Here is a 24,297-nt window from a genome sequence, read left to right on the forward strand (position 1 = left end):
ATTAAGCAAGGAGTTTTTCTTAAGGTTGGAGAAATTGATGACCGTCTTCTTTGCAGCAGTGATTCTTGAAAATTGCAAACAAATGGAGAACTGTTTCAAGATTGGGGGATGCTGGCTTTACAGAGGAAGAATAAGAAAAAGAAGAAGAAAAGGAGGAAGAAGGAGAAGAAGAAGAAGAAGAAGAAGAAGAAGAAGAAGAAGGAGAAACTAAAACCAGGATAAAAGAGAGAAGGAGGTAGATGAGGAGAAGGAAGAGGAGGAGAAGGAAGAAGAGAAGGAAGAGGAGGAGGAGGAGGAGGAGGAAGGAGTAGAAAAAGAAGAAGAAGAAGAGGGGGAGGAGGGTGATGAATGGAAGGAAGGAGGAGGAGAAGAAGAAACATACATTCTTGTGCTCTTTCCACAAGGCTTGAGATTCCGAATGTGTTGCTAGATAATGTCAAAAACACCCCTCCCCCCCCCCCCCCCCTGCCTCGAGATGCCCCTGAAGACTGTCATATATGTGAGCTCAGGGAGGCGCTGCATGTCTTGGAGGAGAATATTTTACCCCACAGGCCTTCCTCTTTTGAAACATGTGACTTTGGATCATGAAGCTATTCAAAACATCCCGAGCATTTGTGTTCATTTCTAGCCTACCCAACTAAAAAACCAGCAAGCAACTAAGTGATGTAGTCTGCAAACTCACACTAAGTGATGTAGTCTGCAAACTCACACTCTCCTTAATATATTTGAAATAGGAATAGTGACAGTATATAAGTTCTAATCTTTAGTCATCATATCTTTTGTTCCATTTTGATAATAAGGATAACCATAACTTCTTCTTTTTCATTTGGTTTTTGTTTTGTGGAATTTCCTGATCCTTAATTCATCTTGTTATCAATTGTATATGTTTGTATATACATTTTCATTTATTTTTCCATTTTAAGTTATAATATTTTAATGTTTTTAGAAATTGAAATGGAAATGAACTTCATATCAAAACATGCAATGATGCTTTTAGTGCTATCAACAATACCAATAATTCCGGTCATCATGGTATCTCGCCCTTTTAATTTCTAGTTTTATTTTAATTATAATCAATAATTATGTTTTGAAGGACGTTACAGAAATGCCAAGTAGATGTACATGTATCAATAATTAAGCGTACCTTCATTTTTATTTCGCTTAAGTCTACATACAGATACAATGAGAACTACCGGTACATTATGGTGTAGAATAAATTCATCAGCTAATTGACTCTTTGCCGATGAATATGTTGGGTGAGAAGGCATAGAAGCATAGAAGCATAGAAGCTTAGCTAGCATATCTTTTTAAGCTACAGCAGTAAAAAAAAAAAAAGGCATATTTTCACTAGTTGTCACGGACACCTTTCAATTATATTTTCTGTACCCGATTGTCACGAAAGTACACGCCTTCATTAATTATACATAGCAGACTAGTCTTTGAAATCAACTCCAATTACTTTTCAAAATTATCAGTGTTCCAGGATGTACTCTTGTGCATTACAAATACAGGATTGTTTGCCAGAAATTTTGATTGGAAGGTTCACTCTTCACAGTATTATTTAAAAAAAAATATTTAGGACAAATTATTTAAGAATAATAATAATAATATAATAATAATAATAATAAATTATATTTCTATAGCGCATTATACAAGGTATGTCTCTATGCGCTTTACATTGTATTACAAGCTTAATTAATTACATACATCTACTATTGAACTATCCTCAAAAAATTCAAAAAATCTGACAAGATCTTAACTAAAATAGTATAACAGTAACTAGATAGATATTCATTCTTAAATAATGATACAACAATTATGGTTCAAGATTTTATTTATATATTACAAGTTGTAGGCATATACAATTTCAATTTCAAATTATAGATTAATAACTAATTCTTAAAAAGGTAGGTCTTAAGTGCAGTCTTGAAGGTCTGGATGGAAGGTGCAGTTCGAATGGCGAGCGGTAGAGAGTTCCAGAGGGTGGGAGCATTGAAGGTGAAGGAGCTACGGCCGTAGTACTGGGTCTTAAAACGAGGAATCTGGAGAAGATGTTTGTTCTGGGATCTGAGAGCACGGGAGGGTGTGTAGGTGTGAATGAGTTCAGACAGATAAGAAGGGGTAGAGTTAGAGAGAGACTTGTAGGTGAGAAGTAGGATCTTAAAGTGAATCCGCTTGTTGATTGGGAGCCAGTGGAGGTTACGGAGAAGGGATGTGGTAGAAGTGAGACCAGTTGCTTTCTCTGTGATTCTGGCTGCGATGTTTTGAATTCTTTGAAGCTTCATCAGTTCGTTGGCAGGAAGATTAGGAAGAAGTGCATTGCATGTGTCAAGTTTGGAGGTGACGAAGGCATGGATGAGAGTGAGAGTTGTCTTCCGGTCTAAAACCCTACGAATTCAAATCTTTGCTTATTCAGGAATATTTGAAAGTTCAGTTCTTCTTGATTTTATTGAATTTTTCATTGATAGATTATGTTACTAACAATTTCACTTTTGTATTGATCAGAATTTGCATAATACAATTGTTGCCCAAGAAATGTTGTATTTATGAAGAACATATATATATCACAAAAACACTATATATTCAAGATAAAGATGACTAGATCTTAAATTTGTGATTGTAATATAATTTGTCCCTGTTTTCACGAAGTGACGGAAGTGAGGAAAATCGTCACACAAAGTGAATTCAATTTTTTTTCACTACCGTCACTTCGTGAAAACAGCGACAAATTGTTCAACTTAAGTATTTTTAATGAGAGACCCTGGATAACCTGGCCAACTTTTAGTGGAAAATCTTGGATTCATGTAGAAGGTTACATGTATACTATGACAGGTGCTATAGGCATTGAAAAAGAGTGCACAACTGATAGAAAAATTAAAAAAAGGGGAAATGCAATATGACTCAAAGTTGAACAATAGCCTTCAAGTACTTGTATTTGTAACACATGACCTAAATATGCCAGCAATTGGCGTAAGATATCAGAGCGAAAGTGTCTATTATGACTGAGTTATTAAGGTCTGCTGTTATTGTGCTGTCTGAGGTAAATGATTCATAGCTTTAAAAAAAGTTTTGCTGTCAAGAATTATTACCGTGGTCAGATAATCATGCTATTTGTGGTGCTTGTCCACAGAGCTAATCAAGTGGGGACGATTTGAGTATGAGAACGGAAGCGGGTTATTCTAAAACTGGATAATTGTTGCCCGGACAAAGTGAAGGGGCATATCTAGGGTTAAAGATTTAGGTCTTGTGTATAGTTCTGATCGTCTATTACCCAATTGATCGATTCCCATATGGTCTAAACCCGGCCTGTCTACCATCCACATGGTCTAATAACCATTCTGTCTATAATTATTTTGCACCTCCACCTGGCCTCAACCTTTCTATTTAAGCACTGTTTCTTTTAGAGTATTAACCATTACCTACTAGAAGCCTATGGGAATTAGATAATCCAGTAATCAACAGTTAAAGACCAAAGCATTTGAGTCTGGAGAGAAAGACTAGGGAGAGAGAGAGGGGAAGTTTGTGCGTGTGCCGTGTGTTTATAACACCAATATCATCTACAGAAATCTCTCTCCTAAAACCCCTTCACCCACGCGTGCCTGCCGAATGTTTATACCTTCCCTTCATTCAGAATTCCATGACTTCAGAGGACCAAAATATATCCTGTGTGTTTGACATTTATTAGGAGTCTATAGACCAGATGCAATGTTATGTGCAGTTTTTACAAGCAAGGTAATCCGAAAGAAGAGTTTTAATGTGTTTGTCAAAGTGTAGAGGAATTTGTTTATGATTTTGGAGAATGTTTCCTTATCAGGCATTCATGTACATGTAAGTGCGATCTTCTGGATATTGTTGATAGCAAGGAAATGTTTGCTTGTGTGAATTAGCATCAGATAGAGAACAAGTTATTTTAGATTTGGTTTTGTTATGGTTTTCGAGAATGCAGTCTTGAATCATTTCATCTTGTGAAAGTAATTCATTTTGTGCCCTTATCAGGAATCCATGTTGGTGCAATCTTCTGGACAGTGTTGATAGCGAGGAAAGTTTGTTTGTGTGAATTATTGCATCAGAGATACAACAAGTTATTTTGGAAAAGGGTTTGTTATGGTTTTGGAGAATGCACATAGTCTTGAATCACTTCATTTTGTGAAAATAAAAATGTTAAAGAGAAGGTTGAGTTCTGGGAAGAGGTGAAAAATAATTTGTGAGCGTTATCATTCTTATTATGCAAGTGTGGAAGAACATCAGATAAGACATGTTCCCTGAAAAGCATGGCTCTTCAAATGCCTTTATATTCTAAATATGTCATGTAACATCGTAAAACTCGGGAGGAGGGGTAGGTTTTTTACGCCACATGTTCGTGTAGTCCCATATACATCTTTCTGTGTACAGTGTTTGTAACTGTACTAAGACTTTGCCAAATTTCTTATCATTTTGATGATTCCGGAACCTTGCAATACACACAAATTCTTACATGCTAGATGATCAACCTTTTCTGGTCGATTCCACACCGTTTCTTTCACAATGCAATCTCATGACCAGAACTCAAATTCATCTTCAAAGCCAAAGGAGTTATACTGTGTGTTGTATTGCAGCCCTTTCAAGAGGAGGAATATTGTGGAAATTTTGCATCAGAGATTATTGAAGAGCAAGGTATCTCATAAAAAGTATGGCTTTATAAGGCACTAAAATGATTGTTAGTTGTTTCCTGGGTGTTGTATATTGCAGTTCATGTATTGGAGTTCATATATTGGATGACAATTTTTATTTATTGGAATTTGTCTTATACCCCTATACTGGGAGTTTGTGCTGCTTTGGAAATAATAAAGGGAAAAGGATGCATGTAGTTTTGTTGCTGTTGTATTTACTTATGATAGTTTGAAGCATAAAAAGTGTGTGGTGGTTGCCAAGGTGATTTTCTGCACTAGTTAAAATTGCAAGGCCTACTTCTCCATGGTTACAGCAGTGAAGCGTTACAGTGTATTTGTTTAGTACTGCTTTTCAGAGGAGCATATTTGAGGAGATACATTCTAGTTTATAAGATCATGCTATCGAGCAATATTTCATTGCAGCTGTATCTAGCCTGTTAGTATTATTTTGTTTATACAGACATTATGTGCGAAAATCAACAGAATACTGAAGAATACAAGTTCTTAGACTGATGCTCTTGCTTTATCAAAACACCAAAAGTGTATTGTAAATTTTACACTACAGTACCGTATGTATGATTAACATATTTTTTGCTTCATTTTTTGTTTGGGGGGGGGGGGGGGTAGAGGTGTTTGTTTTGTGATTGGCCCCCCTTAAAAAAATGTTTCCCCCCTTTGTTAATTGGTTGTGAGGTCTTCAATTGATGAGTACTTAAAGCCCCAATTAGGTGGAATGTCCCACATCACCAAACTGTAATCTACGAGTAACTGACACCTCACTTGTTAGGTGCTTTGCATTCATATCATACCAGACATTCTATCATGTCTCACATCATTCTGACGTTCCCTCAATCAAAAATATGATATTGCCATACTCCAGATTCCATTATTTCTGCAACTACATGTATATTTCTGGTCTCCTTTGCTGAAGATTTAATACCCTATATTTATTATTGACGAGATAAATTGTTGTCTTAGGCCACAAGGGACACTCTTTGCATTACTGATGCTCTTCTTTATTTTGATAGAGTGTGGATTAATTTCAGTTTGACTAGAATAGCAATTTTTACAAGCCGATTCTTGCTTTACGTTCATTTTTCTTTCTGACAGCTTAATTGGGAGCTTTAAATTATGACTTTCATCATTTTGCTTTGAAGATGCATCATGAATGCTTCTCACACCCAAAAAAAGCTTGATTAATTAATACATCCTCCCCTTCTCTCTCTCTTACTTGTATAAACTCAAACCAAAAGAAACCTTCAACATTTTCATTACACTTCTTATTTTACATCTTACCTCGCATGTCTGATGTTAAGTACATCAGAAACATTCACGCATGAAATGAGGGAAACATTCATCAGTATCTTTCAAGAGCTTGTTGTGTTGCCACGGCAACGGGGTAATCTACGTTCGTGCCCCCACCTCTTTTTAGCAATCTCCCAGACGTTTCTAATGCCATGTCAATCAGACCAACACCTGTGGCCCAGAAACAAGAAGAGATAGATGTATAGATGTCTTGCTCACAACATACTTTAAAGCCCCACTGCACTAATTGTAGCTTCTTGCGCCCTCTATAATCGGTGACCATTGGCCCCCCAGCATGATCCTCTCTTTCTTATGTTAATTGAGAGCTTGTTTGTTGAGATAACCACCTGTCAGTGACCTTGCAGGGTGGTCTAATGCCTCCTGGCCAAACTAGTACAGACAGGCTTTAAAAGTCAATATAGAGTTTTTTATACTGACTAGTGAGAATTCATTCTCTGTTCGGAGCCAGCAGGGCATTAGATCATATCATTTTACATAGAGTCAACGTCCTTCCGGCTTTCAATAGAACATGTACCAGAATCTTTGACTCATATTTTAACTAATTAGTTTCCTCAAATACTATGCCGTGACAGTTTCTAACAGAAACTCTTCTGATGTTTTTTCCGTAGAATTTTGATGGTAGAAGACTTAGAAGTATGAATTCTAAACAATAAAAGGTTTCATATTTTATAAATTTGTAGAATTTGATCTTTTTGTATGGATGACAAATCTTATTCCCATAGTTTTTGTTGAGATATTATTAATTTACATATTTTCTAAGTAGATTTGTCAATGTTCTAAAGTAGGGATATCAGAGTCGATACAAGTATTTTTGAAGTGATTCCATCTCAAAGAGTTTTGTCACTTTTTAATTAGTGATAATTTCATATCATTTAACCATTCATTATTAAACTTAATTAACTTATAGTATTATTAACATGTTCGAAAATGCGTTATAATACTGCCCATCTATTACAGGGTCATCCCATAAGTGAATCTGCATTGTCTAACACGTCTTTATTAAAGCTACAGTCCCATATACGTCCCGGACCGTCCCGGACCATCCCGGACCCCATCCGGGGTGATCCGGGATTCGGTCCGTGTTGACACCGTGTTGGCACCGGGGTGGTCCTGGATGGTCCTGGATGGTCCTGGATGGTCCTGGATGGTCCTGGGCGGTCCGGGAGTCGACCCCGGATGTTTTTGATGGTCAAAAACTGCCGGGGTGGTCCGGGACGGTCCGGGACAATAGTTTGATCCGGGGTGATCCGTGTAGCCACCGTGCTGGGTCCGGGGTCATCCGTAGTGGCGCCGGGGCGGTCCGTGCTGATCCGTGGCAGTCCGGGAGTGAGTTATTGACCCCGGATCATCCCGGCGCCCCTACGGATGATCCCGGACCCAGCACGGTGGCGACACGGATCACCCTGGACCAGCACCGGGGCGTTCCGGGATGATCCGTGTTGGCACCGGGATGGTCCGGTGTCATCCGTGTTGGCACCGTGTTGGCACCGGGGTGGTCCGGGACGGTCCGTGGCGGCTCCGTGCTGGGTCTGGAATGATCTGTACTGCTGCCGGGGCTATGCCCGGACGGTCCGGGGCGGTCCGTAGTGGTACCGTGTTGGGTCCGGGGAGACGGTCGGCGGTTACGATTTTTTGAACAAAACATCCCGGACCATCCCGGATCACCCCAGGCCATGGTCCGGGATGGTCCGGAGTGGTCCGTGCTCGTCCGTGCTGGTCCGGCTTTATATGGGACTGGGGCTTTAGCAAATTGCAGGAAGCTAATTTATAAATTATCCAATTATAAACTAAATACTTTAGGAAAAGCTGCTTGTTAGAAATAATTCAATTTAAACTGTGAAACATGACTTTTTGCTTCTGTTTTGTTCTGTTAGTACAATTCATTTTCTCCACCTATAATTTTCATTTACATCATCATATTTTTACATTAACTCCATATTATAACACTGGCAATGTGATGTATAGTTGAATTATGATTAAGTTTATTTTTAATCTAATTTTGCTTCCATGTAAAAGTGCTGTAATGATTCTAATTAGTAGATATTGAGCAGGGGCATTGACATGTAGGCCAAACTATATGATGATGCTTGCGATGTTTACAATACTACCTCGTAAGCAAGTAAGCCTGCATTATTTTAACCCCCCCCCCCCCCTTCTCCAGTTGAAGTTTAAGAACAATTTACTGCCTTGTTGTTGGGGATTAATGAAATAAAAGCATCTTCAGAAAAGAGATACTTTATTTCCAGTTTTAAAAGATCTGTGCATCATCTTTCTGCACAGATCTGATTTTAATTCTTACATTTTTAAAACTTCAACAGTTTGAAAATTATGTTTATTTCAACCTGTACATGTAAAATGCCATACTTTTGCACAGTTCTGATCATAATGTTGACATTTTGAAAGTACAGTTTGGGAATTAATTGCATTTTGGATTTCAAAAACAGGAGGAACGCATGTGCGATGCAGTGAGGTGCTGCCTTGTAAAAGTTAATCCAAATCAAGGTTATGTACATGTATGCTGTAACCTTTACAAGTTATTATACTGATCACTCCGTTATCCTTGTGTATTTGAACTTAGTCTAGAAATACAGACTCAAAAGCAACATCGGAACCAAAAAAGAGACAATGATTTTAATTCTTAGCCTTGAAATACTAGCTTAGAAATATAATTGGATCTACATGTAGGTTCTCAAGAACAGCCTTGATTTCAAGAAATATTTGCAAATTTCGGAAATGATTCATGTTTGTGAGTTTTTACAAAACAACGTCCTAAAAATTGTTTAATTTTAGATTTTAGTTTTATGGTTATCCACTATTAAGCCTGTGTTAGAGACCCTATGGCCAGACCAGTTTACATGTATCGGTACTGGGTATGTTCCAATCTTTGTCATGCATTTACAAAAAAGGTTTCAAGTGAAAGCTTGCCAGAGACTTCCCTGACATTGCAACAACTGACATATGCAACCTGCATTATAACTTTACATGCACTGCTTAACTGAATGCACTAGGGTGTTCAGATTAGAAACATCCATCAATTTCAATCCATTCCTGAACTGGTCGACTGTCTCGTGTCGTAGACTAATCTTTGCCCAATCATATTAAAATCCAATTACGTGATATTCAAGGGTGATTTGTTCAACACCAGCCTCCGCATTCATTGCGTGGGATTCTCTTTATTGATTTTCGCTGAACCGGCACAGATCATAGCAATCAAACTCATGTAATATTCATTGCATATCACCATGGTCATCATAATTCCAGACAGAAAAGTTGTTTAACTCCCTATGTGCCTCTAGGTTTACAAAGTACAATTATCATCACTTGTGAAATTAGTTGTCAAGGTCATGTAAACAACATTATAATCATCATAATTCTACTCATCAAAATTGTTTAACTCCGTATGTGCCAGAACTTGTAAGTTTCCAAAATACAATTCATTATCACTTGTGCAATTAGCAGAAAAGCTCATTTAAACAACATTATAATCATCATAACTCTAATCATCAAAATTGTTTCACTCCTAGTGTGCTATAACTTGTAGGTTTCAAAATTCAATTATAATAAATTGTGAAATTAGTCAAAAAATTCATGCCAACAACATTTGTATACCGGTAATCATCATAATTCCAGATATAAAAGTTATTTTGTCACTACGGTAGATATTTTTAAAAGGTATATAAGTGTTGTGCAGATATATTACCTATCATTATTTCATCAGCTCATAAATGATGTTATGTCTTCAACTCTTCATTGACTGTTTAACCCTCGATCTGCCTTTTTTGTGTAAAGTACAACAGAACATAGTTTTCATACAGCATTTACTCATGCATCAATTGCTATGGGCTTTAAGCAAAAGTATAAGGTTTTTGTTTAGGGTTAAGGTTAGTGTGAGGTATAGTGTCGCGACAGAGTTGATGTTCAGGTTGTGTTTAGTGTAGGAAATGACCATCGAGCAGTTGACTCTGTGCATGTGACGTACATCCTTTTTATTAACTCTTGTGTTTGAAGAAAAGTGCAAGCACTTATCAATAATTTATAGACCCCGGAGCAATGATTATATGTACATCATTGCGTTCAAAGGAAATGCAAGCACATTAATTCTTTCATGATTTGACATCAACAGTATGTGTTCACCAATCATTTTAATGGTGTTTTCGTTCTATTATTAGAACATCCTTTTGATCGCAAATGCACTTCAACATGAGTGTCAAGTCTACCGTCAAATATTGATTACAAATATAATAGAAATGTGCTTTTGAGGTGAGTAGTGCCCTTGCGTACATCATAGAATATCAATTCATATTTTACATGCATAATCAAACATCAATAATTTAGTCTAAATGGCAGCTGGAACCTTACATTTGTTGTTCAACTTCTTCAGAGAAAGTGCATTCTCGATCAATATTTTTTACAGCTCTAAAGCCATTGAGCGCATGTTTGTTATTGATTATCTAAAGTGTATTTACGGGTAGCACCTGATATAAACACTTGTCCGTTCTTTAGCTGTTGGCAATATGGATTATGCAATTTATTCCCACACACCATATGCAACTATCTGGGGCATATTTCATAAGGAGTCAAGATTAACCCCCTGACTACTGAATTATCTAATTCTCATAGGCTTAACACAGGGCCCACCCGTTTCCAGTAAGCAATGGGTTACCTTCACTTTCAAAAAACATCAAGTACCGATCCTAAATTCTGTATTTTTTCTCATTGGTAGAAAGACAGTATGCTATTGTATTTTTTTAATATTTGATGCCTTGAAATTTTGAGGCAAGTGGCCCAAGATGACACTATTTTGTGACCTTTTTTCAAATGGTGTTTGATTGATTTTTTTTTTTCCATTGCAAAAACTTATATCAATTTGAAATGCTCTGTTGGAAATATTAGAAATAGAGCCCCCTTGTGTTGAAAGTAGGATAGGTTCACTTTACTCACGAGCTGTTAAAACTGCTTCTCTCTCTCTCTCCCTCTCTCCCTCTCCCTCTCTCCCTCTCTCTGTGAAATGCATTCATCTTCTTTTTTCTCTATTGTGTATTTGATGATAATCCCCCAAAATGTCAATTTTAATTTGCTAAAACTGATTTGATTGGATTTGAACCAGGGTTTCATTGACTTTGCCTATAGAACTTGAGTAAAATGATATGCAATACATTTATTGTATCAGCATCAGCAATAATAATTCAGGTTTTTAGCAATAAATTGGGAGTTGTACTCAATATAACACTACTACATGTATATGGAGTCAAGAGGGGTGTATGGAGGGGGGGGGGGTAGCAGTTCAGCAGTCAGCTGTGACCTTATTTTGAGGACAAGTAGGTAATCCAGGTATTAAGCTGGTATGTGATTGTGGGGATGATGAAGGGGTGGGGTGGGGTTACAGGGGGGTCAGGAAAAGGATGGAAGGAGGCACTGTTGTCACCTGTGACCTTATACTGAGGACACACCAGGTAATCATGATATTAAAGTAGATTAAAAGTGTGGGGGGGGGGGGTTAAGAGGTGGGGGCGGGCTATGCAGTCAGCTGTGACCTTACATTGAGGACACCAGGTGATCCAGGTATCAACCTGGAATGTGAAAATCCTCTGGCAGGGGAGGGGTAGGGAGGTGGGTAGGGAGGGGGTAGAGGAAGGGAAAGGAGAGTGAGGTTTGGAAGGGGGTTCAGGGAGGGGGAGGGGGCTATGCAGTCAGCTGTGACCTTATATCGAGGACACACAGGTAATCCAGGTAACCTGGAATGCGAATATCCCAAGCAGAGGAGGGGTAAGTTTATGGGGTGGGGGAGGTTAGATGAAGCAGAAGGGAAAGGGTATTGAGGGTTGTAAGAGGGTTCAGGGAGGGGGCTATGCAGTCAGATATATTGAGGACACCAGGTAATCCATGTATTAACCTGGAATGTGAATTTCCTCAAGCAGGAGAGGGGTAAGTTGATGGGGTGATGGGGAGTAGATGAAGGAAAAGGGTATTGAGGTTTGGAAGGGGGTTAAGGGAGGGGGAGGGGGCTATGCAGTCAGCTGTGACCTTATTTTGAGGACACACAGGTAAGCCAGGTAACCTGGAATGTGAATTACCTCAAGCAGGGGAGGGGAAGGTTATTGGGGGGAGGTTAGATGAAGGGAAAGGGGATTGAGGTTTGGAAGGGGGTTAAGGGAGGGGGAGGGGGCTATGCAGTCAGCTGTGACCTTATTATGAGGACACACAGGTGTTCCAGGTAACCTGGAATGTGAATATCCTCAGGTAGGGGAGGGGTAGGTTGATGGGGTGGGGGAGGTAAGATGAAGGGAAAGGGGGGGGGGTCAGGCACAGGGAGGGGGCTATGCAGTCAGCTGTGACCTTATATTGAGGACACACAGGTAAGCCAGGTATTAACCTGGAATGTGAATATCCTCAGGCAGTCAAGTTACCTGAGAGCGAGAGGGATAGTCTCTTTAATCCAGACTCAGTAGAATGTAATCTTGACTAGGTGATTATGTTGTACAGTCAAACCTGTCTATAACTACCACTCAAGGGAAACACAATAAGTGGTCTTTGTTGACAGGTTTCTGTAGAACATGTTTCAATGAGAAACCGTTTTCAAGGGGAGCAAAAAAATGTGGTCTTTGTAGACAGGTGGTCACTAGAGCAGGTTTGACTGTATTTCATTTTGTGAGAAATTGTAATAGATGTCACACCTGGTATATTTTTCAGGGAGAAAAATCTATAATAATAGTCAATCCAACTTGATTTATGTTTACTTCTTTTGACCAACAAAATGATTTTGAGGTAAAAATGAATGGAACTTGATACTAATACTGATATACAAGGATATTATCACAATAATATTTTATACCGGAGTGTTGGCTCAGTCAGTAGAGCGTCCGCCTCACAACCGGGAGGTCGTGGGTTCGAACCCCGGCCGCGTCATACCAAAAGACGTTAAAAGATGGGAGTTGTTGCTACCTTGTTTGGCGTTCAACAATAAGGGATAGAGCAACGTCGATCTGGCGCTGCTCAGTGGCTGCCGGGCTCACGATCAATTGGGCAAAAAGAATTTCCGTTTCAGTTTAATAAAATTTGGAGTGGACTATTAGGCTATTATTATTATGAATCTTGAACTTCTTCTAGATATAGGCTACCCAACAGTATGGCTCATTTTTTTTAGTGTTGAGAATCAGTTTTAGGAGGAGACAATAGGCTGGGGTAAATAAGGAAGCAAACTTGTTTATTTACCCTCAATCATATTGCTTTATAATATATTAAATTTCTCTTTTTTTGTTCTTATTTTATTAGAATACAGCTTTGCTTGTCAGTTATTTTGACGCACTTTCAAGAGGCAGATTCCTTTTTGATTTGCACTATCTAATAGTTTTTTTTCATAGGACAAAATAGCATAATATTTCATGGCATCTCTCATATTTCAGATATTCAAATAATTAATTTGTTAGCATGATGATATTCATAGCAGAAAGCCACATACAATTGTATATATACATGTACATGTACACCTGTAGATCTCTCAGAAAATTATATTAAATATGCTTGCATAATGATATTCATTGGACAAAACCACAACATATTTTCTGGTTTGTCCCATACTCTCGATACTCAATATTGCATGTTTTGTGATAGGCTAGCATAGTCGTATTCATTGGAAAAGCCATATAATACTTCATGGCATCTAGTATATATCTGATATTTAGATAAGGACATTTGCATTATGGCACTCGAAAGCCAAAGAACATTTCATGATATCTATCATATTCATATCTCAATCACTTCTGGCCATTCCAGCCTTGTCGCTCAATCTGCTTCTGCCGGGAATTATTTCTGATTTAACGTTTCATCTTGACGTCAGATGGACAATCTTGCCTGTTAGACCACTAGCCTTGTAACCAGTCACTCATCAAGTGTAATTATTTAGATATCATCTGGATGAGGATTCATGGCCAGTTCAGACCAAAGGAAATTTATTTACACAAAACTTGGATAAAGAAACGTTGTTTAAAGGATCATCAAATCGCAGGAATGGCATCCATGTGTGGAAATGGTACAGTAGAAAGAAACGTCATGTAAAGTAACTGTAGTTTTGAAGAGGTCAGTTGCCATGACACCTGGCCAATCATCAGTGCACAACCCTGACAAGCCCCGCCCAGTTATACAGTTTTCGGCTGATGCAAGTATAGATCCTGATTTTTAATTGAGTTTTCGTTTGAAACGTCATTTGAAATGATCGATGCTCAAACATTCATTCAGACTTTAAACAATATTGTGCTTGATGTATAACTATTTTTGTAGTTTTTGTTATAGCGATACAATGAATTTTATCATTTAAATGGTGGGAGGAGGGGGTAAGAGGATTAGTGGTGGTGGTGGTTATTTTACCTGACTGCTAAGAAAGCATAAATGCTTGTAAGTAAGCAACCAGACGGCGGACTGCTTTAGGTCTTACCTACATGTATTAGGAATAAGAGTTTGCTCAACTATCGTTTGAAATGATTTGAGAACATATTCATGTATTTGCTACACTGTATGTGACATTTCCTTATGCGATGTCCAGACTCAATTACCGATCACATACCTGATTTTTGGATAGCTGTACGATGAAACTTGGTTGTCTGAATGGGGGAGGGGTTGGATATCATCAGGATGGCTATTTAGTCTGGACAGCTGTTAGTGATAGAAGATTAGATGAGATTGATGAGTGATGGATAGATTGGAAGATCAACTGGTCATTACTGGGAAATGCTCTGTAATGGTCATCTGTCTGTCATTGCGTCTGTCTGTCTGTCTCATAGGGCGTGTTCATGCTTCACTTTTTCTGGCCAGAATCAGGCATCTGTTACGCGTTTAGTTTAAAACACGGTTGCGTCTTAGCTCACTTTTGTAGAATCACCGAAAAACGGCGATCACGATCGCCGATCGTAAACTCACAAAAAGATGCGTTTACAATTTGTAAACGCGTTTAAATGGGGTCAACGGACTGACCTCTAGTGGGTCTACGTAGCATGCACAGTGAAGGTTTGCGAATCCAGCTGGAAGACCAATTAGGGCCACACAGGAAGAATTGCCTTGTGGAGCCAGAGAAGTTAGCATGAACACTACACCGTGGAACTGCGATCACGATGAGCGTTTACGATGAGCGTTTCAGATCGCTCATTCTACCTTCCAAATCAAGCATGAACGCGCCCATAGTCTGTGTTATGGCTGAATCTCTCTCTCTCTCTCACTCCTCCTAGTGGTCTCTTTCTCCATCTCTTTCCACCTGTCTGTTTGTCCTCTCTTTTTTCCTCTCCTAACTATTTGCAAAAATAAGTTACAGACCATTTCTACAGAAAGTTCAGAAATCTAGACATGGATATCCATTCTCATTGAGTGATTAATCTGTCAGCTTCAAGAACTCCAAGACTCGAAACTTTACTCCATTTCGGCTTTCATTATCATTTTTTGACCTCTGAAAATCATAAATTCTTCAGAATCCAGTCATAATTGCTCCAAATCGGTAGACATAAATGGGATGCCATATTTCTTCCATGACATATCTGTAGAGAGAGAGAGAGAGAGAGAGCCAGAAGGGTGTTAACTCCTCTGCTTTTATATACAGCTAGTGCCCTTTTAACTTTCAACAGATGATGTCAACAAGCTATTGAGCTTCTCCTTCTGTTCCAGTATTTCACTTGAAAAGTATAAGTTTCAAGAAAATCAGACTGAGAAGGAAAAAAACATGAGATTCTATCTGACGAGGCAGCTGAATGAATGAAATGTTTTCTGCATGAGTCACAGGTCTTTTGGGAAATGGTGTTTTCTTGATTACTTAAGTTGTTTACAAGTTGAGGATATTTTTCATTTTGAGGATACAATGCTTCTGCAAATATTTCTGGATATTCTGTAGGAGTTCATTTACTCATTGAGCATCGTTGATATCAGAGAGGCAGATCTGTCAGGTGGCAAGATGGCTGTTCGGGGGAGAGCAGTGGTCAAGTTTTCTGATCAGGGATATTAGCTATACAGGAAACATATTTATTAATCTTCTTAAAATCATTGTTCTTATATTGTATTCAAGGAGTTTTTCCAGTCTTCCGGAGACGAACTTTTTTTTACCAGCAACTTTGCTTGATTTTGTAGTAAGTTGATATTCTTGAGGTGTCGTGGTCGAGTGGATAAGTCACCGGACTGTGGATCACAAGGTCCGCGGTTCAAGTCCCGCCGCGGCACTAATGTCCTTTGGCAAGACATTGATCTACATTTGCCACTCTCCACCCAGGTGTTAAAATGGGTACCCGGTAGGATGCGAAAGCTAATGTGGTTTGATTAGCAAGTGGCGCTTGTAAAATGGCGACTGGCTGGAATGCTCCCCAGGGAGTGGAGAATGTGCATACCTTGTGTGCGGGTGAGCCTGAATCCGATGACCGGGGTAATAATAATATGTTGTAAAGCGCTGTGATACACATGTATGTCTGTAAGAGCGCTATATAAATGCCAATATTATTATTATTATTATTATTGACAAACATGGCTTAATTAAGGTGCTGCTGGTTAAATCTTCATCTTATAGAGCTTGAAACTATCATCAAAGAGGAAGGTGGAAATACAGTGGTTTAATGGTTTATTGTTGGCTTTGATAAGGCTATTTCAATGACTATCGGTACTGTTGTATGTTTTTTTCACCAGCATCATATTATAGGGACATGATATCATGCGCAACACGTTAAAGATTGTGAAATTTTCCATTGATTCCTCAACATATCAGCATCTTTAATTCAGCTGTCTTGCTTCACTAGAACTTGTCTTATCAATTGAAATGTTGTCTGAAGTCTTTGGTCCTTTGAAAGGAGAGTAAAGTCGGCCCCACAAAAAGGATACAAGATCTTCTACTCTCCTGTATATGCACTATGTGATGCAGGACGATAAACCCTCTCCAAATGGCAGGAACATCTTGGCTTCCAGTTAGATGCTGTCTTTGGAAGCCTGAGGGTGTGGTATAGGTGAAGGGGATTTTTAGTTGTCCAAGTTCTGGGCCCCGTTGCTCAAAACTTACCATTGATGGTGACTTTGCCATTAATGTTACCATGGAAACCTTGATTTTGATTGGCTGTTGAACCCTGTTTGTACCATGGTAGTTCCCTTTGATGGCAAAGTTACCATCAATGGTAAGTTTTATGCAACGGGGCCCTGGTAGCCTGTATTTTATTTTCTGCCACACATGACAAGTTCTAGAGATACAGTTCACCTATCCCATTGACTACTGAATTCTCCCACTCCCATAGGCTTTAATACAGGAGCCACTTGCTTCCCAGAGACAGTGGGTTAACATATTCTGCTGAGGTCCAGAAGGGCATTAACTGATTGCTTTTTGTATTGCAGAAATCAAGTAAATACCCTTCTGAATCTCAACTGAAAATGTTTCTTTGTATGCTATTGACAGATTTCATGAACATTACAATTGCCAGTTGAGGAATTACCTAAATGATGTGCAAGTTGATATCAAGAACAATCCGGAAATCTATATAGGAGACAAGTACTTGCAGACGATAAGACCAATAGACAAATCTCTCTTGAAACTACATGTGAAAATATCTTGAGACAAAACTGAACATCTCCTAGTCATATGAAAGGATGATTGTAAAGCCAAAGAGGAATTATACTCTTCTTTAAAATCTGTTACCGTGAACTGTAGCTATTGATACCAATAACCGTGGACCTCTACAATATTATGGTTGTTTCTATCAAAATGATTGATTTTTGTGATGATTTGTGAATGCTGCACTAAGTACTAACAGAAGCAGATATCAAAAGTTTAGACTGAAGATTGGGACCAACATCGACATTCCTTTGATTGTGAATACTTATTGCCACAGACTGAAGATTTCCGAAGACCACTGTGCAATAGGCCAAGTAATTCTGCAGATATTAGTAGCTCTTTGTGATGACTTTTGAATGCTGCAAAAGAGGAGGACAATTTCAGTGTAGACCCAGGAATAATATTAACATTCCTTCTTTAAGGTGATTCTCTAAGACCACTGTTGGTGTAAGAATTAAAAGACTGCAGCTTTGTCCAAGTGATCCTGCAGACCTTGATGGCTCGGTGCGATGACTTTTGAATGGTGCAATAGAGGAGAAAAACTTGAGTTTACACCTATTACCAACATCATTGATCCCTTGTAGTGGAATATTGTGCTAGTCTTTGAAGATTCCCAAAGACCACTGCAGCCTCGTCCAACCGATCCTGCAGACCTTGATGTCTCTTTGTGATGACCTTTGAAGGTGCAATAGTGGAGAACAACTTCAGTGATTCCTTGTAGTGGAATATTGCCAGTCTTCCAAGATTCCCAGTCTTTGGAAGATTCCCGAAGACCACTGCAGCCTCGTCCAAGGGATCCTGCAGACCTTGATGGCTGTTGGTGATGACTGTTGACTGCTGCACTGAAGGAGAAACCAGAGATGAAGAGACCGTTCCAGACCTAGGACCAATCTCTCCGTCGTCCCCATCCTGCACTTCCCTCCTGGACCTTCCTGGGCGCGATTGGAAGGACAAGACGGGACTGACCTTCTTGATGTTTGTGGACAATATGGTTGTGCAGACGATAGAAGGAACCACGATGCCTGGAGGCTGGTGTGTCTACGAACTCTCCCATTATGGGAGCAAGGTAGGCGCAAACAGAATTTTTTTTATCTGCACAGTATAGCATGTAAGATTTAGTTTTAGTCTAGGACTACACATATGTGGCAGTATCAGACGGACAAGAGAAGGGAGTTCACCATATGTAGATTACCGGCCCCATGGAAGACCAGCAGCAACAATTATCGTTGCAGCTGAATATGGGCAACCAGCCGTATATTTGTATTTGTATCTGATTATTTTTTATACGGAAATAAAAACAACAAGCAGGCTTTTTTTTAAATCTGCATAATAGCAAATTAAATTTGGTCTCTCGCTAGTGCATCATATAAGGTGAGCAACTAGGTGTGTTTTTATCTTTTTGTTAGCATGCTTCTTCCTATCTAGTTATAAGAAATTAAAAGATTTTGTACTCTTACTGTGTGTATTATTTATAGTCGCATCTGCTGTAGGGTCACTCGCTTCATATAGGCTTGCTTTAATATGCTAAAGTTTTTATACATTTAAATATTTTTCCAAATTTAGGATATGCTACTTATTAATTTATTTTGGCCAGTCCATTTTATTTGAAAACAAGATTGGGTCTTTGATTGCATGTTTGATTGCTCGGCCTATTTCATTATGCACAGATTTAAATTATTATTGTCAATTGTAAAATTTTACCTCCCGTTTCTTAGCAATAGCAAGCAGACAGACAATATCAGTGAGTAAGTGAGTGATTAGATCTATACTTTTATAGTTTAGAAAGAATTTGCGTGTCAGTACTTCTCTTGAATTACGCAAAAAGAAAGTTTGCACTGGCACATGAAGAATCTGATCCTTAGATCATTGCATTTCTTGAAACTCTACCTAGGCTTTGTCATTTTTTTAGAATTAATCATTTGTACTTGGATCAAGGTTCATCAAATGCATCCTCAGTGATACAATTCATTGGTAATATGTTTTTGTTTTCCATATCCTGGCAAGAGAGGGCTCACTTCATAATCTACTTTTGCATGACTATCATGTCTTAGCCCAAGCAAACATGTCATTGATGTAGTGATGTTATTTGATTAATTTGATTTGATTTGATTTATTGATTTCTACATAATATTTCAAAAAAACATATTTTTAACATACATAATGTCCACCAGTGTGATATAAGTACAATAGATGGTATTCATACTGTATAGAAAATAGATAATACATCTAGGTGAACATTACTCACTTTTACAATCATTATGAAATGGTGTGATTATTGATATGCAAATAAGAGTGAGAGGAGAAAGCATGGAGACGATGGATAAAAGGAAGAAGAATGAAGCAGGGAAGGAAGAGTTGAGAAAGGAGGAAGGGAAAGAAAAGGGAGGAGAAAGGAAAAGAAAAGTGGGAAGGAGGAGGAGAGATGTGTCTGCAAGAAGAAATAGGTGTCTAAGTTACACAGAAGAGAAGTGGGCTCACAGTATACCAAATATGATTACCAGTAGGTTTTAGTTTGGTTTAGGGTTAACCTCTATGTAAAGTGTTGGGTCCGGAGTAGAAGTTTGGACATCAACTTGTGTAAAATTGATGTAGGATTAATGTCTGAAGTCGATCCGTCCAGTCTGTCAACTAGGAAGTTATGACGAGGTGTATATGTTTATTTGTATTATGTCTATGTGTTTGCCAGTTACTGAGGAGACTCTAGCCCCTCTAGACGTTCAATCTGTCTACATAGAATATCACACTAATGCATACTCACCATCACATGCTTATATAGAGTGTATTCACACTGTACCTCATGTGGACATGCTTGTATAGAGACTATGTTCACATTGCAGACATAGATCATCAGTCTGTTACTTGAACACTGTGAACTGCCTTACATACGGCAGAGCTTTGTTCATACTGTGCCATTTATTCTATTATTCTCATGATAATTTATCTATGTCGTTTCCAGAACGTAGGATTACCTTTCTATGTGAAAGGGGAAGTCCACCCTGATATGAAATGTTTTAATAGAAGCAAAAATGAGAGGAATAGGTCAGTGAAAGTGTAAGCAAATTCTGGTTAAGAATAAGAAAGATATGAATTTTTGAAGTTGTCAAACAGAATTTGACAACTCTGTGACGTATCTTGCAAGCTCCCCTCCCATTTCCTCTGTCGTAAAAAAAAAAAAAAAAAAAAAATCAGTAAATTGTATATTCCCTCAAGATAACTTTCAATCATACATTAACCCTAAGTATAGTTATTGCAAATATGTTCCTATGCCTATATGTGAAAACAAATCTATTCCGTAATCAATAACAAAGAAAATGAAAGTCTATAAAAACCAACTTAATGTCAGGGTGGACTTCTCCTACAAATTAAAGTCAGTGTGAGGCATTATATTAGCTGGTGTTGAGATAATTGACTTTTGTTAGAAGATAAAGATGATAAGCTTGCTGGCTTGAGGATAATCAGATGAGACAGCTTCTTGTGAAGGCGCTCATACTCCGTGAAATCTGAAATGAAAATTGGGGGATGGAAAGTGATTAAAGTTCATTGTGGTTCATTAGAGATGCTAACCATTAGAAGATGTGTTCCCATGTGTGTGAAAGGCATATTTTGGCAAACCATAGTTAGTTAAAATATAATCACTACTACAAATCTCTCCTTTTTTTTTTTAGTAGGATTTTTGTCTAATGTGTGAGAAAAAGTAATGTGTTATACGATAGGTTTTAAATTTTTATTAAACTATTTTGTAATCATCAGCAATTCAGCAGTCTCTTGCTCCTGCTCTTCCTCTTCCTCCTTCTACTTCTCCTTCTCCTTCTCATTCTCATTCTCATTCTCCTTCTCCTTCTCCTCCTCCTTCTCCTTCCCCTTCTCCGTCTCCTCCTCCTTCTCCTTCTCCTTCTCTGTCTCCTCCTCCTTCTCCTTCTCCTTCTCCTTCTCCTTCTTCTCCTTCTCCTTCTCCTTCTCCTTCTCCATCTCCTCCTCCTCCTCCTTCTCCTTCTCTGTCTCCTCCTCCTCCTCCTTCTTTTTCTCAGTCTCCTCCTCCTCATTCTCCTAATCCTATTCCTCCCTCTCTACTCCTCCTTCTCCCTCTCCCTTTTCTTTTCCTACAGCTCCTTCTCATACTCCTCATTATTATCATTTGTATTGTCCTAGTAGAATCTATCTTTTTTTTTCTTTTTTTTTAAATTAATTGACATTATTAATAATCCCCATAAATAAAACAGAACATTCTCACTTGTTTTTCACCATGCTTTACTGTACCATCTGCCTGTGTTTCACATTTGCTTCAAAATATTTGAAACAGACATATAGGCCCCTAACAAATTAAATTCATGAAGTACAGGCCCTAATGTACAAGTGATGAGGTATACATCCAACATCTGATAGCTTGTTGTCATCATTAGCTTCTATGGGTGTGCCATTAATCTTCTCCACCTCACATTAATAGGGGATATGACATCTGAGGGCTGCACCCTACTTCAAGGTCACGAGGTCGTTTTCTTCCCAGGAATTTCCTCCAGGATTAGAAATATAAAAATATGATAATATACGAAAGGTGAAAAGAACTTTTTAATCGTTCTAATGATCATTATTACAATTTGATTTTAAAGTGATATTCTGTTCCTTACAATAATGGATATGACATCTGAGGGCTGTACTATAGTCTGAGGTCATGAGGTTATGGGGTCATGGGGTCATTGTTCTCCTTCAAAGATTCTTCTTCATATTCTTCAAGATAATCTGCCTCCTTGAATACTGAAGATTCTTGCAGATGCCGTTTATATACTCTGCCTGATTGGGATGTGCAGGTGGACCACTACACCGGGGCCCCAATAGAAGTAAAACAAGAACAAAACAGCTCTCATAGAAACCTATACTGAAGGCACATTTACTTTCAAAAAGTGCACCTGTGTATAAAGTCCAATCCCTTGCTTTCTTTGAGCAGTCTTTATAAACAGGTTTTGACTGTAGGCTAACATATGTCCCCGGTCCCTATGAGGTCATGGTTCTCCCTCAAAGATTTCCCAATAGAAATAAAACAAGAACAAAACAGCTCTCATGGAAACCTATACTGAAGGAACATTTACATACAAGAAGTTTACCTGTGTATGAAGTCCAATTTCCTTCTTCAGTTTGAGCAGTCTTTATAAACAGGTTTTGACTGTAGGCTAACATATGTCCCTGGTCCCCATGGGGTCATGGTTCTCCCTCAAAGATTCCCCAATAGAAATATAACAGCTCTCTGTCTCATGGAAACCTATACTGAAGGAACATTTACATACAAGAAGTTTACTTGTGTATGAAGTCCAATTACCTTGTTCAGTTTGAGCAGTCTTTATGAACAGGTTTTTACCCTAGGCTTAATACATATAATTATCCCTGGAGAACAAAATGAGTCTGAGATTGCTACCAGCGATTATACGTTGACAATCGGTGAGGAAGTCGGTGATTAATCTGGGAGGTTACGTACAGCAGCAGGAGACATGAACAAGTAACATTATGACAATGCAAAGCTACATGGTGATACATCTAGGGCAACATATGATAGCAACATTGAGAGTGATGACAGGACGAGAGAGAGGTTGGATGATGAAGAATAACTTCTGTTTGCCCTCTCATCCTTTCCAAATCTTATGGAACCTCTTCTTGAAGGAACCGTAAAATGAAATGGTAGAACAAGTGACTGGGGAAAGAAATGGAAGATTGTGCTAACATAGTTCTTTTCCACTGTTACAGTAACTGAATTTTCAATCATGATAACTTTTAAAATTGCACTCCATACAGACCTCATTTTAGAGTTGTCTTATCGAATTGCACCGTTCTACGAGGTACAGTTATGGTCACTCCCAAAGAAAATCAGCTGATCATAGTTTTAGAATACTTGTCCATTTTCTGAGTCTTCTTTTTTTCATTATCTCATTTATTTCCCTTTTTTTAAACTTAATTTCATATCCTCAACTTCTTTGTCATTGTCTCTGTATTCCCTAAACCCTCTCCAGCTATAGATTGTTTTGATTTATTATACTTTCCCAACTTCTTGGTGCAGGGAGCAATTAATGACGAAATTCCATCTAGAGAATGGAAAACAGTTTCACAATCAGCTTCAGGGTTGGGGGCTCACCTTGGCAAAGTACCAGGTAGTCAAATTATTTGTTTCCCTTTGTTTTGGTAAATTTTATCTTCTTAACCTGTTTATGTTTCTCTGTATTCCCTCTACTACATTGTATATTTAACTCTTGCTTTGTTTTGATTTATTACCCTCTGCCAACTTTCTGGTTCAGGGAGCAATTAATGAAGACATTTGATCTAGAGAATGAAAACAGTTTCACAGCTAGCCTCAAGTTTAGGGGATTACCTCAATAGAGTACCAGTTTAGTCATCTTATTTCTTTCCTTCTGTTTTGGTAAATTTCATCTCCTCAACTTCTATGTCTTCCTCTCTACTCCCTACACACTCTTCAGCTATTGTTTTGTTTTGATTTATTGCACTCTCACAACTTCCTGGTTCAGGGAGCAATTTACCAAGAAAGAAAAGTTGTCTTGAGAATTAAAATTTTGAAGAACAAAAAAAAAACCCAGTAGTTTCACAACTAACTTCAGGTTTGGGGATTACCTCATCAGAATACCAGCCTTCTGACTCACTCACTTGGCCTCTGAGTTTTAGAGTGACATCACCAAACTCCTTTGACCTTTGACCTTGCAGGGGCGCCCTCCATTAACCTGTTGGTCGTTATGGCTTCTTCTAAACTCCCTAATGTGTAATGGA

The 24,297-nt window shown here is 38.4% G+C and overlaps 1 protein-coding gene across 1 annotated transcript; it reads right to left on the reverse strand.

Annotated features, from left to right (window-relative positions):
- Positions 1–1,892: 1,892 nt before the first annotated feature.
- LOC115921318 lies at positions 1,893–17,013 on the reverse strand. Its single transcript, XM_030978676.1, has 3 exons — positions 16,993–17,013; positions 14,536–14,624; positions 1,893–2,388 (listed from the first exon to the last, which is right to left on the reverse strand). The coding sequence occupies exons 1-3, from the start codon at positions 17,011–17,013 to the stop codon at positions 1,893–1,895; spliced, it is 606 nt and encodes a 201-aa protein (XP_030834536.1).
- Between the last annotated feature and the right edge of the window lie 7,284 nt (positions 17,014–24,297).

This window comes from Strongylocentrotus purpuratus, unplaced genomic scaffold (assembly GCF_000002235.5).
Source record: "Strongylocentrotus purpuratus isolate Spur 01 unplaced genomic scaffold, Spur_5.0 spur5_scaffold_1, whole genome shotgun sequence".
NCBI lineage: Eukaryota > Metazoa > Echinodermata > Echinoidea > Camarodonta > Strongylocentrotidae > Strongylocentrotus > Strongylocentrotus purpuratus.

Excerpts from the sequence above, each read along its gene's own strand:
- LOC115921318 (XM_030978676.1), bottom strand. The coding sequence starts at position 17,013 with ATGGCAAAGTCACCATCAATG. Across the intron at positions 14,625-16,992 it reads TGGCAAAGTCACCATCAATG|CTGTCCAGACTAAATAGCCA; the intron begins GTAAGTTTTGAG and ends TATCACTAACAG. Across the intron at positions 2,389-14,535 it reads TACAGCTATCCAAAAATCAG|GGTTTTAGACCGGAAGACAA; the intron begins GTATGTGATCGG and ends TTGAATTCGTAG.